The sequence below is a fragment of the Rissa tridactyla genome, chromosome 3 (genome assembly GCF_028500815.1).
Source record: "Rissa tridactyla isolate bRisTri1 chromosome 3, bRisTri1.patW.cur.20221130, whole genome shotgun sequence".
Lineage (NCBI taxonomy): Eukaryota > Metazoa > Chordata > Aves > Charadriiformes > Laridae > Rissa > Rissa tridactyla.
Genome location: NC_071468.1, coordinates 55,535,005 through 55,548,788, shown reverse-complemented (window position 1 = coordinate 55,548,788; position 13,784 = coordinate 55,535,005). Strand labels below are relative to the sequence as shown.

The window sequence follows — 13,784 nt, the reverse complement described above, 5'->3', positions numbered from 1 at the left end:
GCGCTTAATATGAAGTATGACCATTACTTGGTCAGGAGTGTGCTTGAGTGGTGCAGTTCAAGAAAGAGCAGGTGATTCATGTAGGATGTGACAATTCGTAACACCCACTGCCACGCGAAGGTGGTGGGAATGCCCACAAAACACCAGACACAGCCACAACTGTTACCTCACGCGTTGTGTTTTGTCCTTCCTTTCTCTAGCAACTGCAAAGTGACTGTACCTCATCCTATCTGTATGCAGTGCTCTTGGGTCTCTCACCCACTTCCTTCTCTTTCCTGGCATTTCTCTGATACACCACATTTGAGACTTGCCCGGAGGCCACTGGACCAAACAGTGACAGCAAACAGATCTGTTTCCCAAGAGGCAAAACACACAACTTCCCCTCTGCAACATCCCCAGTTCTTCTAAAAACAGGATGAGAGTCAGGATGCAGAAGCCTGAGTTCAGGGGACTGGGTTTAACCTGGATTTCCTGGCAAACATGCAGAGCTCATCAGTCTGTCATGTAGATCTGAATGCTCAAAAACGGGAACAGGCTACAAGTTGGATTACATTGTTTTAAATGCTCTATTTACAATTATGAGAAAACCCTGCTCAGTCCCCTGCCTGAGTAAACATCCTTGGGGTGTTGCCATCACTTGGAAATAATAGGGATTGTATATACAATACATCCCCAGATCAACGTGGTATGGGGACAAAGAAGCAACAGTAACTGCTAAGAACACATTTACTGCATATTTGTTACATCGTTAATTCTTCTAGCAAAAGCAGAAGTCGGTGTGTCTATACAGGAGCACCTGCAGTTCTGGGGAGATTTTTGTTCAAAATGAATAATATCACTGTTAAAGATGCTGTTGCCACTTTGCTGAAGGCCCACTGAGAATCTGCAAAGTTACACTAGCACCACAACTGACAGCAAGACTGCAGATAAAAAGATGGGGATCTTGGAAAGGGCAGAGGGAAATTAAATTTATTATTAAGAGAAAAAAAGCTACAAACATCTCATTCCATGCTTTGAGTTAATTGCCTGCGTATTATATGACTCGGAAGCCTGACCAACTGCTTTAATTTACAGAAGGAACTCCAGTGTGGCCAAAATATCAGTGCAATTGTGAGGCCAAGCTTGAACAAACACGACTTTGTTTTCTGTTGTTTACAGATAGCTTTTCAGGCCATTTCAGTACCCTTGCTGTTATTCACATAAATCTCAGAGGCCTTTGCTACAGCAAAGATTTTTCTCTCTTTGTCAGAATCAATCGAATGAAAACCATCTTTGGTAGGGCATTTATAATGCACAGAGCAGGTTTATACCTGCAGTCTTTTTTGTAGCTTCATCTAATTAACAGGAACAGTGTTGTCAGCAACAGAAGAAGGTAGTATTGCCCCAAATGCCTTTTGGAGGGACAGTGACTCAAAGTGACAAGCAGCTCTGCCTCCAGGCTCGTTTAACCCTATTGCCCCCCTCTAGGCACTATGGCTGCTCTTCTGTTACAGCACGTCATCCACTAGGCAGATACTTGTTGAACAACTTGCTGCACGGAGGGCACCGACTAATTTCACGCCGGCTTTGAACAGACTGGGCAGCAGGGTTAGTAAGACTGAAGGCAAGACTGAACATACACTGCTTGCCCACACAAACAGGATTTTTTTCCTACCACGGAGCACCAAGGCTAATCTGTTTTCAGTGCGGTGTACAGTGGAGCCTGTCAGGCTCTCTCTTCAGTTGGGCACCACAGAAAAGGGAAACCAAACCAGGTTAAAACAAACATAGCTTCTTCCAGACTCCCTCAAAGCCTCTTTCTGTCTGGAATCTCTCAACTCTGGCAAATTAAACAGCCATCCAGGTGTGTTATTTTAAAACTTTAGACCTTGGTAGCATCAAGTTGCAGGGTGTGCAGGCAGCAGCACTGGGTGAGGGAGCTACCAAAAAGGACCACGTTCCCGCTGGCCGCTTGCTCTCTAGTCCCTATCCCAGCACGGGTTTTCCCTTGGGACTTGCTTTTACTTTCTGAAGCAACCTGCTCAGAACACAGAAACAACTCACCTCACCCTGGGAAAACGTTTGTATTTTCAATATGTAGAAATATAACTTTTCTTGGGCAAGAATTTACTTGGGCTTTGAAAGAGTACTCACAACAACAGCAATCTGATCTAGTTAAAGATGCCCCTGCTCACTGCAGGGGGGTTGGACTAGATGACCTTTAAGGGTCCCTTCCAACCCAACACATTCTATGATTTCTCAGCTCCTGAAAATCTGGATGTCTATTATGGGAAAAATCTTTCCTTTTGCTCCCCCAATCTCTTTGTGAATATGAGAAACCAATGCACATCTGCATCGAGCTTCAGGTTTGGCAAACTTCTCACAACAAAAGAAGTTCTGTAAAAGGTTTACACCCCAGATCTTTCATGCAGCATGAGAGGGCCACAAAAGGAGCATCCCCAAAGGGACAATCTTTCCTGTCTCCTAGCATGCCCACACAGCAAACTCAGATGAAAGCCATAAACTAAACACTGAATGCAAGAAAACCCTCTAGGGCCAACATGCCATCCTCCCCAGACAATGATCAAATTCAACATGTTAGCAGCAAGTACAGGTGTATGGATGGACTAGAAGCGGTCGTTTTCGTGCAGATCGATTTTATAAACTCTGCCTCCCTGGAAGAGGCATTCCTGTGACAATTCAGCCCTCCAGCATTGATGTGGCAGGCTGTCATTAATAGGCACAGGCCTGTATAATTTCAGTTTTGAATAATTTGTATGGTATTGAGTAGATATCATTTATTACTTTCAACACCTTGCCCAATTAGCGTGCATCACGTTGCCTTGTTTCTTACTGCGCAAATATTTGACACAACCTGCCCTGTGCCAGGTTAATCATGTACACCCTTCAATTGACAGACAAATCCCAGCAGGACACTTCCATTCTTGAAGAGTCCCCCAAAACTACAGGCCCCTTCCATCTGAACTAAGATAATGAGGTTAATTTCCTTTCAGTGAGGTAAATGGGCTCTCTTAGAATAGAGTCACTCAGAAGATGTTTTTGTAGATACTGTCTTCTCACTCAGTTCTTTGTGGTGCAACACCTACACAGAGACAGAATTTAGGAAGCTGGCTAGAACTTGTAAGAGGAGTTTATTCCCAGTTGTGTGCTGTCCTCCTGTGAGATCTTTATCTCATTATTACCTGAGGTGGGATGATGATATTTACCCATGGGGAAAGTGCTTTGAGACTGAGAGAAAAGTATTATGATTATAGGATAACCTTGGAGGCTTACCAGATTATAGTTCTCAATGTTCCCATCCACTTGGTACTTCTGGTTTCATCATAATGTTAGACAGGAAGATATCTTTGAAGAAAACTTTTCCATCTTTCAGTATCTGAAGCACCACTTTTAAACTCTAAGCCTTCTAGGCTTTCTCTGTTAAATGTAAAATGGGCGCAGTGATGGTACCCAAGGTAAAATTCACCTTATCTGTCTTAAGCTGTTTTGAAAATTAGCATCTACCTCAAGCAAACCATCCTTACTTTCTCTCCAAGTGATTAAGAGACAAGGTACTTCCAAAAGATCATTCACCACTTTCCAAGATCTTTAGCATTAACCAGCCTCCAGACAATCCCACAGAAGCCCCTAAGCAGCTGTTCCTACCCGTACCCCGCATCCACCCCAGCTCCCTCCAGGACTGACACTCCTTCTACTGAACTAGCAAGAGAAAGGGCAGCAACTTCTTACAACCTTCCTATTACTGTCCACTGTTGAATCACTAGAAGATATTCAAATGCGGGACTGTAAAACAGAAGTACGTCACATCACAACTGGATTCCACGTACTCCCTCTGAACCAGCCCAGCTGGCACTATCCCACAAAGGGCAGGCAAGTGAGAATACAGTGTCAGTTGTCTTCATGCGCTGCTGCACGTTACCCTTAGCAGTAGGGATCCAAGATCTTGGGATCAAAGGAAGGAGGCGCAGAAAACAAGCACACACATTGCAGCAGGAGGTGACAGTAAACAGAAACCCTCTCAGTCCTCACAGAGAGGTTTTTATTAAGGACTGCTAAAATTAAAGCTCCTTTTAACTTGGTTTTAAATACTTCATTCCCTTGGCATCTTCTTCAAAAGCATAGTTACAAACACAGGAGTGCACAGGAAAAGGAAAGTGATTTTAACTTATAACTCTCCCTTCCCCTTGCCTATCTCTTTTTGGCTGCATTTAGGTCTAGTCACGAAAAGTTATTTTTTAAGCAGGTTTAATTTGCAGAAAATGTGAAATCAGTGAAGTTCCTCAAAAATGACTACCAGTCATCTTGGTGTATGGTCACAGAGGTGAGAAAAGATAACCCTCCCTTGATGTAAAAAACAAAACAGTAAAAGGCCAAAAAGAAATGAAGGAAGGAGCAGGTTCCAAAATGGGTTTCATTAATAGCGGCTGGATCTGAAATCTTGACGCACCAATACAATCTAAAATTAATTTAAAAGAAAAAACATACCAAATTTACCCTCCCTCCTTTCTCACCTCCTGTGCCTTCACTTACTTTCTTTCAGCGTCAGGTGTTGACGCGGTGCTGCTGAGACCAAGTGACTCCTGCAAGAGATGACACATAGCAGTGAGAGCAGCCACGAGAGCAGCTTTTGCCCAATTTATGCAGAATATCAAATTAAGGAAGAAAGAAACAAATGTGAATGATCAAAATCAAACACCTTACCTCAATCTGGGATCGCAGCTGCAGAGATGTGGGGCTGGTATCAGGTTTTTCCTAAAACAGAACAAACACCGCATTAATGAAATATCCAAACACCAGAAAGATGAAATCTGAAGCGAGAAAAGGGGACGAAGAAACAGGGTAACAGAACCTAGGACTACCTTAAAACCATTCAAATGGGAAACAATAACCTCTCCAGAAGGACCCACTTGCAGGATAAATTCTGAAATACACCAGTAAAACGGGTAATTCCATCCTTATCACTGGAGAGTATAGAGGAAGGTAAAATTTCCAGACAGAAGGGATTCAAAACAGAACAGAAAGAAGAATGTGTTATTTTTCACCAGGTCATCATACAATTTGTTAGATAAGTTCACGTGCAATTTCCCAAAGTTTACCTTCAGGAAGAAGGTACACGGAAAATCTGGGATTAAAAGAGCATCTCTGAGCTAAAAATACCAAGAGGATTCCAATACATTACAGCGAGGCCAGTTTCTCGCACAGAAATTTGTCAACAGGACGGAGTTCAAATCGCCTTCCTTCCAGCATCTAGGATATAACCGTCCATTCCAGGACTCGGTCACCCAGGCTCCCTTTGCAGTCAATGGAGAGAGAGGAACTCTTACAGAACAACTCGCCCGACAGGTTTCAGCTGCCTCAAGTTAGATGAGGCAAGTCCCACTGGTGGTATCTAATTTAAGATTACAGGCCAGCTGCCTAAAAGGCATGTACTATTAACAACGAGCCTAGCTGAAGTCAGTGGGAAAACTCCAATTAGAATGGAGGAAGAAATTATAGTTGTCAGTATTGAGAACTACATTTTGCTGGTTGATCTGCGTGTGAAACCATGGGGGAATCGACTTGTGGCTATTTTATTCTCAGCCAGTCCTACCCCTAGTGAAGCTATTGCAAAGTGAGTACTGTAACCGAAAGGCCATCATAGCTGAGTAAGCAACCACAGTAGTATACATGCTCCAAAAAAATAAAAAAAGAGGACATGGATTTATTTCTCAGTACTGGAGGTCTTTTTGTTCACGCATTCCTCAGCCTACATGTAAGTCTCTTATCTCTGTGAAATTGTACTTCCTATGCCCTTTCTTTACAGAAAGGGTGACAAAATGTTCTTAAGATTTAATACAAAAAAAGAAAACCAGACATAATTTTCTGGAAATGCAGACTTTTAATACTAAACAGGAAGTTACCACTGACTGCCACGAAGTGGTGTTGGATTAGCCCTCCCAGAAAGTTTGCAAGATCCAGAGTAGAGAGGAGCCTAGTCCGCCATCACACAACTAAGGGAGCTTGCACTGCTGGCCACGGCAGCCAGGAGGGCACAGGACGGCTCATGGCCATGTGCTTGCTAGTAAACAGGGCTGACACAGGGTCATTGCCCAACTGGGGGATTTTGCCTGACCACACGTGGTCTGCATATCTGCTTCTGCTGATTTTATAGCATGAAAAGGGAAACGAAGTCCTTGAGTGGAAGTCTGCATGAAAAGGCGACAAATCCAACAGGACTCCTCTAGTCAGGCAGAAGCTGGATGGAGCCCAGGGAAATTCCACAGATGCTCAGAGATCAGGGAAGTGAAATTAGCTATTTCAAAATGGAATCCGAGTAAGTTTTGCACCTGGAAAAGACTGCAGGCACATCACTCTGAATTCTCCTCAGGCACTCTCCCACCCCCACCTAGAAGTTCACAACGAGGGAGGGAAAGACAAGCCCCATGGTCCAAATGCTTCCCATTCATGAGCACCTCGTTTGTCCACACACTGCTGCACAGATGACAAAAATCAGCATTTTATTAGCTATCCCATCTTAAAAGTTTCACTATGCCAGTCAGGAGAATCCACTATGTCCCCAGCACGCCTTTATATCCCAACTTGCTGATGATTTATCTGTTGCCTTGAAACGCTGCTTGCTGCAAGAGGTTTTTTAAAAAATATGCTAGTTTTTGTAAATTACCATTTACAAGACACTATCTGGGTTCCCAAGGCTTTACAGAAGTCTTTTGCTTGAGCAGTCGCTTGTGAAGTTGTAGCCTGAGATTGCAATTAGATGGAAAGTTACTATTTTCAGCCTAAAACTATTCAGCTGAATAGTCAGCTCTATCACCTGTAACAAAACCCTAAAAAAGCTGACTGTATTTGCTTTCTTTTTCCTCACTTACTGTCAAGCCCACCCTGTTAGAACAGAAACAGTTTTATAGGATCAAGATGACTGTAGAGTACAGAAGCAAGGACAACTCTCCTCTCCCTCCTCTCAAGCTCTAGTTTGCAATGCTGGAATGCGAAACACCTGATAGTCCCGTACTGTTCCAATTAATATTCATAACTACCTTTTCAGCAGAATTATATTTTTCCTATTGTTATTTAGACAAGAAACCAAAGGAAAATACTTAGGAAAATACTACTCTCGACTGAACTTCTGGCACAGATCTATATCACAGAACTTTTATCAGTCTTGAGCAATTCTATTTATTTAGGTTAAAATCCGTTAAACCTCACATTAAAATCCACAGGTTGTGTTGACTTTACTGCAGCAGGATCAGGGTCTTTTTTATACCAAGGGCTAATTCTAGAAGGTTGAGCAAATGTTGTACCATTGGCATGCTCTCAAGCACGCTATAACATCTTTTCAAAAAATATTTTCAAAGCTTAGTTTCATGAAAGTACACCTTTCACCCTTCTGAACCAAACCTTAAAAATGAAACAGAGGAGAGCTTGGATTTATAGAAACAGTGGCTGCAGTAACAGACATCCCTTCCCTGGAGGGAAGGGATGCCTGGAGGCATTTCCACGACTCTGGTCTTGACAAAGCAAGCATTAGAGTGATGGATATTTTCTCTCCTAGCAGTCTGCTGCCCCAGATAACTGCCCTCCACATGTGCCCATAAAGCTTCCCTGAGGTGTACCAGACATTCACGGCACCAACACACTATGCGGTGTTGGTCCAAGAAACCCAGTGATCTGAGAAGTGCATCAGTGCAGACTCCTTAAGCTACCTGATTAAATTCAGCGTTTTCCAAAAGCGCCTGATTTACTTGCACGGTTTCTGGACTTAAGGGGCCCTAAGTCACCCGTCCTGTACCCAGACACTGTTGGTGCATGCTGCACATGTCCAATACACTATCAAATCACAGCAACTAAGATCTGAAGATTCTGGAGAAACGGAGATATTAATAAATTGCATCCAACCCCCAGGGAACACATAAGAGGGAGGGCAAATGGTGGCTTAGCACCAGCTTGTCCAGCTCCCCTTGAGGTCCAAGGTTAGCACAGCCAGAATCTCAAATACTGATAGAGCCAGAGGAAGCTGTTGAAAATTAGTAATGCTAATATCCTGTAGAATGAAGCCCACTGAATTTAAACTAGGGATTCCTCCATCAAGTCACCTATGGCCGATTTAGAACAATCTCAGTGCGCAGTAACATTTTGTTCTCCCAGCTTTAAAGCCATATTCTTAGCAGTCCTACTTCCTTCTTGTCTCCTTCTTCACCCAAAGCTGATACCATCAAGATGAAAGCCGCAGGGCAATGTCCCGAGGTCCTGGCTGAAGCTGTGATCCAGCAGCTAGAGGAAGGGAAGCGTTCAGAGGCATCACGCCACCCAGGTACTGCCTGGTATCACCAACCCTTCCGCACTGCGGGTGCTGCAGAAAGCGACTGTGGAGCCAAACTGATAGGGCTTGGGAGCTCTGGTGCAGAAGGGCAAATCAGCAAAGTGATTTTTACATATCTCTCATTTTGAAAGAAAACATGTGTTGTAAGCTTAACAAGAAGGATTTGTGACTTATGCTTCAAGCCTTAAGTTGTTCACCTCAGGGCTCAAGAAAGAAGCTTCCTTCACAGGTAGCTTTTCTGCTTACTTTGTGCACTGGGTGATTTATGTGATCATCTGTTTCTTTTCAAATTATTGCAGGCTTCTAAATATTGTGATTTTGGTTTTATACACTACCTTCCTTGTAAAAATCTTGAAAAGAGTTTTACAATTGTTTATGAACTAAGCATGGAAGATGCATATGGGAAGAAAGTACAAAGCACAAAATACAGAGGGAAGAAGCTGGAAACCCATTTCCTGACTGGAATGGCAGGTTTTGAATTCATGAGGGGCTTTTCTTCCTGTGATAACTTCAGTTCAGGTGTTCTCTATCTAACGTAACAGATAAGGGACATCTTCACCTTGAAGACTTTGCTGTTCTGCTCCTGAAATACACAAGCATAGGAGAGAAGAGCATCCAAAAGGAAACCTGGTTACCCCGGGTAAGGCTCACATCTTCTAGGGGGAACGTGCATATTTTAATTACCTAAACATAAAGCTTCATCTATGCTCCACACCACAACTTAGTTTAGGAAATTACATTCATTGAATGAATCCCTTCTAATTAGAAATTCATTAACATCTTCACAGTTTCTGCCACAGGAGCTCTATCCACTTGAATTGTAAATTTAAACACTCCTCTGCAGATCCCGAGACAGGATTATTCTCACTGTGTGGAGAGCAACTGCACAAAGTGAGACCTAGGTGAGTTCTGGGAAAATTCAGTGACATAACTAGTGGAAAAGGAGATGGCTAAAATGCTCATATAGTCACAAATAATTTTATGAAACCATTTCAGCAGGTGTAAATAAAGCACCCACAGCAGAAAACTTCTGTGAGAAAATTCTGCCAGTCTCCTCCCCCGAACTTTTTCCCTGTTTGCTCTGAACACACACTGCATGTTCTAGTCTAGCTTCTGAACTCATTAAACAAAGCTACATCTGAAAGATAGCCAGAGCACCGAAGGTCTCCAAGAGTTTGTTTTACTTTGAAAGCAAACGTTCTGCCTAGAGTCCTCCACCACGCACCATATTGCGGCCTCTGCAGAAGTTCTGGAGAAGGTGAAGGGAAGCCCCTGTGCAGTGACAGCACAGATACACAGGTGTGTAATGGAAATTGCCCACAAGTCCCTAGCTATGGGTCACAGCTCAGAATAAAGAAATAAAAAAAAGACCTAACCCTGTGGCAACCGCCTCCGCAAGTGTTTGAGGGAATTAACCAGCTCAGTGAGTTTACAGTGGTACAGATTAGTAAAAGTTCCATTTTGAGTCTCAAACCGCAATCTCTGGACCATCCCCGTAGCTGTTTCAGCAAAGAGTGAAGGCTTTCGCCTCCATTACTCTTGCACATTACAGTCAGTTCTGACACATGCTAGGTAATAGCATCCTACAGCAGCAGCAAAACTCTGGATCAAGGAAATGAGGTATGTGGGAGTAATGGTTAAAAAGTGGTGTTTCAAACAATACTTCTACACATGAAATAACAGTCCAAGCGTCTGTGCCTCATACAGCAGTGCAGATGCAGGTAAACATTTAGCTTAACTACTGACGAAATGCAGCTTCAGAGAGAACATGCTGCTACAGCACTCACATGTCTGCTTTTAGTATTAAGTAGGGAAGAAAAATCATGCCTCTCAGCTTGACGCAAATGTTGGAATCTATTGAACGTAACACATCATGGGGGGAAGCGTTTGACACTCTCCCCTCTGCCAACAATAAAAACAGAAGGTTTTTTTGTCCATCTCAAATACATTGCATTCAACGTTAAGGCTGGAAGCCACAGAGGCTGAAAAACATTCCACGATGATTTAAAAAACCATAATTCATTAGCAATTACAAAGAAACTGCAGCTTTTGTAAAGCCCTGTAACAATGAAAAGTGAGACAGTGCTAACTCATAAATCCACTTGTAAAAAAAAAAAAAAAAAAAAAAGAGAGGCCGAATCCAGCGAAATTATGGCACAGACAAAAACCCAACAGCAACGGGCTTCAGAGAAAGGAAAGTCGATATGGGAACACAGCGTTCTTTAGTGGGAAAATTGAACACCTTCTGATCAATTTTCCAAAAAAGAGGCAGCAAGCCAAGAACTATGCTAGCTGCCTCTCTGCTAAAAACATATTAATATAAAGGCACATATATGTGATTGGGACACAGCAGGCCTTCGATTGATGTATTTTACACCCATTACCCAAATGGTAAAATAGTAAAGCGCTCTTGTGCTGGCATAACTGCATCTATACTAAGAGCTCTTGGTGGTATAAACAGGATGAATAAGACCTGCTATGTTTGCTTAAAACGCCTCAGGTCAGTCAGCATCAACTTTTATTATACAGATGAGGCCAAAAATAACTTTTGTGAGGAGAAAAGATGGAAAACACAGTGAAGATGCGGGTTTCCAGGGAGGACTTTAAGGTAGCGAGGGTGTTTGTGGCATCGGGAAGAGCTGTAAAGTTTCAGAAGGATGAAAAAGCCCAGACAAACCACATCAAGAATGGTTAAATGCGAGGCCGGAGAGGGCTCAGGACGTGAGGCAGGGAGGGAGGTGTGAGGCAAAGCCCAGCTGGCCGCTGCCCAAAGCAAGGGGCCCTTCTTGTGCAGGAGCTTGACAAGGGGCCCGGGGACGAGTTGTCACTTCCCCCAGGGAGAGGGTTTTGGCCTGTGGGAAAGCAACACAAAGAAGGGAGAAAATAAATGAATAAACAAACAAACAACGGCTTGTTACAGTGTACTTCGCGGTAGGAACAGTCTGGTCAGCCAAGTACAGACTCCTTGCCCAGCTGCTGACCCTTCGGCAAGGACGGCTATGGCAGCGAGCGGGTACCTCGTCCTCAGTCACCACCTGAACCGATACCCTCAAACAACGAGGGAGTCAGCACCTCTGTGAACAACATTTCCCCACCCCTGTGCTTTCCTGTAACTGCAAGGCCAGGAATTTAGAGTAGTTTTGAAGTGAAGCACTCACAGCATCACCGATAAGATGAAAATAATCACAAGCAGCTCCGCGCCTTGAAAGCCATGGCAGAATATGTCAAACTTCTTTCTGAGTATCGACAGTCCTGATCTGGTTTTATGTGCTTTTCAAATTCAGGATACCCACTCCTCAGGGTCAGTGACGTTCTCCATTTCCCTTCCGTGAAACACTTTTCAGATCTTACCAATTTTTTATTTTCACGTACGCAAAGTTGTACTACATTTGTATTATGCTTATTTGCCATTTTCTCAATTTCTTTTCAATGCTTTCAGGAACAACAAAAGACGTATTTTCTTTTTGAAAACCGGCAAGAGAAGGGGAAGTCCAGGCTAAGACCAATGCCTCCAGGAAACTTCTACAGCCGTGCTATAAATCCTTTCAAACAGGCGTACCATGGAAACACAAGCGAACAACACAGGTCCACTGTATGTTGTATTTGTATTGAGACTGTATTTGTGTACCTAAACGCCAATATCTGTGCCTCCAACACATAAAATTTCAGATGATCTATACTGCAAATGAATAGAAGCTTTCACTCTGAATCAATCAATACACTCAAGACTCATGGATTCTTGTGAAATGGGTTGTTACTGTAATACTAATGAATTTTTGCAAGCATACTCCTTTTCACATCATCATTTTTTGTGCTACCTAAGATTCAATGACTCCACATTGCTTTCACTTTATGTTGTACCACACAATAAGTTACCAATGAATTATTCAGAAGATCTGTAGCAGAAAACACAAACCACAGTTGACTTTGAGTTATTAAGGCCTTAAAAACCCTAGGAAAATTCAGAAGTAGGTAAAGCAGAAGAAAGCACTACTCAGTATGAAACCCATAAAGGAATTTTTTGTGTTACCACAAATGCATGGAGTACCAGCAATGAAGTCCCTCATTTCATAGAAAAAAATAAAAATACTTTGCATTAATTTCATTCTGTGAAAGCAGTTATTTGTTTTACTTAGTTAAAAAGGAGACAGATTAAAAAAAAAAAAAAGGTTGGAAAGCTATCTAGTGGAAAACAAAGGATATTTTAGTTCAAAACTTTCCCCTGACCTTTTCTAATCTATGTCAAGCTGCAATGCATTTTGTATCAGAAACTTCCATCATTACAGTCACTGTAATGCACAGACTGGCATAAAATTAGACAGTTCTCTCCATTTCTTTTGCTTGAGACACCTTACATTCAGAGACTCAAAAAAAAACCCAAATACATATGAAAGAGATACGACTCTTTCCGTTGGATACTTCAGCTGCGGTGGGCAAAACCAAAATTCAAAACTCAGCATCGTTGTGGGCAGTGGAAGAAAAGCAACAATTCATGAGAAATCTGGCACCACCCTTGTTTCTACAACTGCTACCCTTTGGGCTGCCTGTTGCTGCTATCAGGCCATGCTTTTCAGAGCTCACGACTCTGCTTGGCTTCATAAGCCTCCGGTAAAATTTGCACCTATATCCAAGTTTCCAATTTTAAAAAGTTTGTACGTATAGAGGTACATATACCTAACTCTTCATTTTCTTTTAAATGAGAAATTGAACCTTTCAGAACAGGATAAAGCATTTATTTAATTCAAGAAAATCTATCAGATTTAAGACTTTCTCACACCCAACACAGAATTTCTAAAAGTTTTAGTGCTACTGCTCAGGAAATGGATTTTTCTTTTAAATTTTTAGAGAAGCGAAAGAATCCAGTAAAGTACAGGAAAAAGAGGCAACAGAACCATGTAACAGGGAGTTGAGCTGAGCCAGGACCTGACCCACATTATCCTACATCCCTGGCACGGAGTCTTATTACGCGGCTGTGCCCACAGGCACATTTACTGTTTTTTTCCTCATCTTTCCATGAAGAAATTCAAACAGCCTCCTGTTGCATCCTTCCATGAAGAAAGAATTATGTCAAAACTTTCAGGATTTGGGCAAAATGGATTCTTGCTTTCCAACTGATAGTAAAATTGCACCTTTCCCCCCCTCCCTCTTTCAGAGGTTAAAAACATCAACAGCTGCAAGCTCAAAAATGCAGACACCCTGAACTCGGGTCTTCGTCGTCAGAAAGTGCCTCAGCTTTCAACCCGTCCATTCACAGTGGTTTAGACTCGGTAGGTCTTTTCTGCTGATTTGCACTTTCAGTTTAGTGTTTTAAATCCAGTTTAGTTCCCCCTTCGTGAGTCCTATGTTCATTATTTCATGAGAAGACCCCAGTCAGAGAGCTATAATAACATGAGATATGCTGATTTAATGACTTATAAACAAGGAGGGCTGGTGGGGTCTGACCCCCATTTCAGCCGCTCTGACAGCA

General features: G+C 42.6%; 1 protein-coding gene across 3 annotated transcripts in view; it reads right to left on the bottom strand.

The window, feature by feature from the left end:
• The window catches only part of SASH1 (SAM and SH3 domain containing 1), a 570,737-nt gene that overhangs the window by 59,504 nt on the left and 497,449 nt on the right, over positions 1–13,784 (bottom strand). For all 3 annotated transcript variants that reach the window (XM_054194898.1, XM_054194899.1, XM_054194901.1), the window contains 2 exons: positions 4,702–4,752; positions 4,531–4,580 (listed from right to left, as the gene is read on the bottom strand). In XM_054194898.1, coding sequence (XP_054050873.1) covers positions 4,531–4,580; positions 4,702–4,752 — 101 coding nt within the window. The remainder of the gene's footprint in view (positions 1–4,530; positions 4,581–4,701; positions 4,753–13,784) is intronic.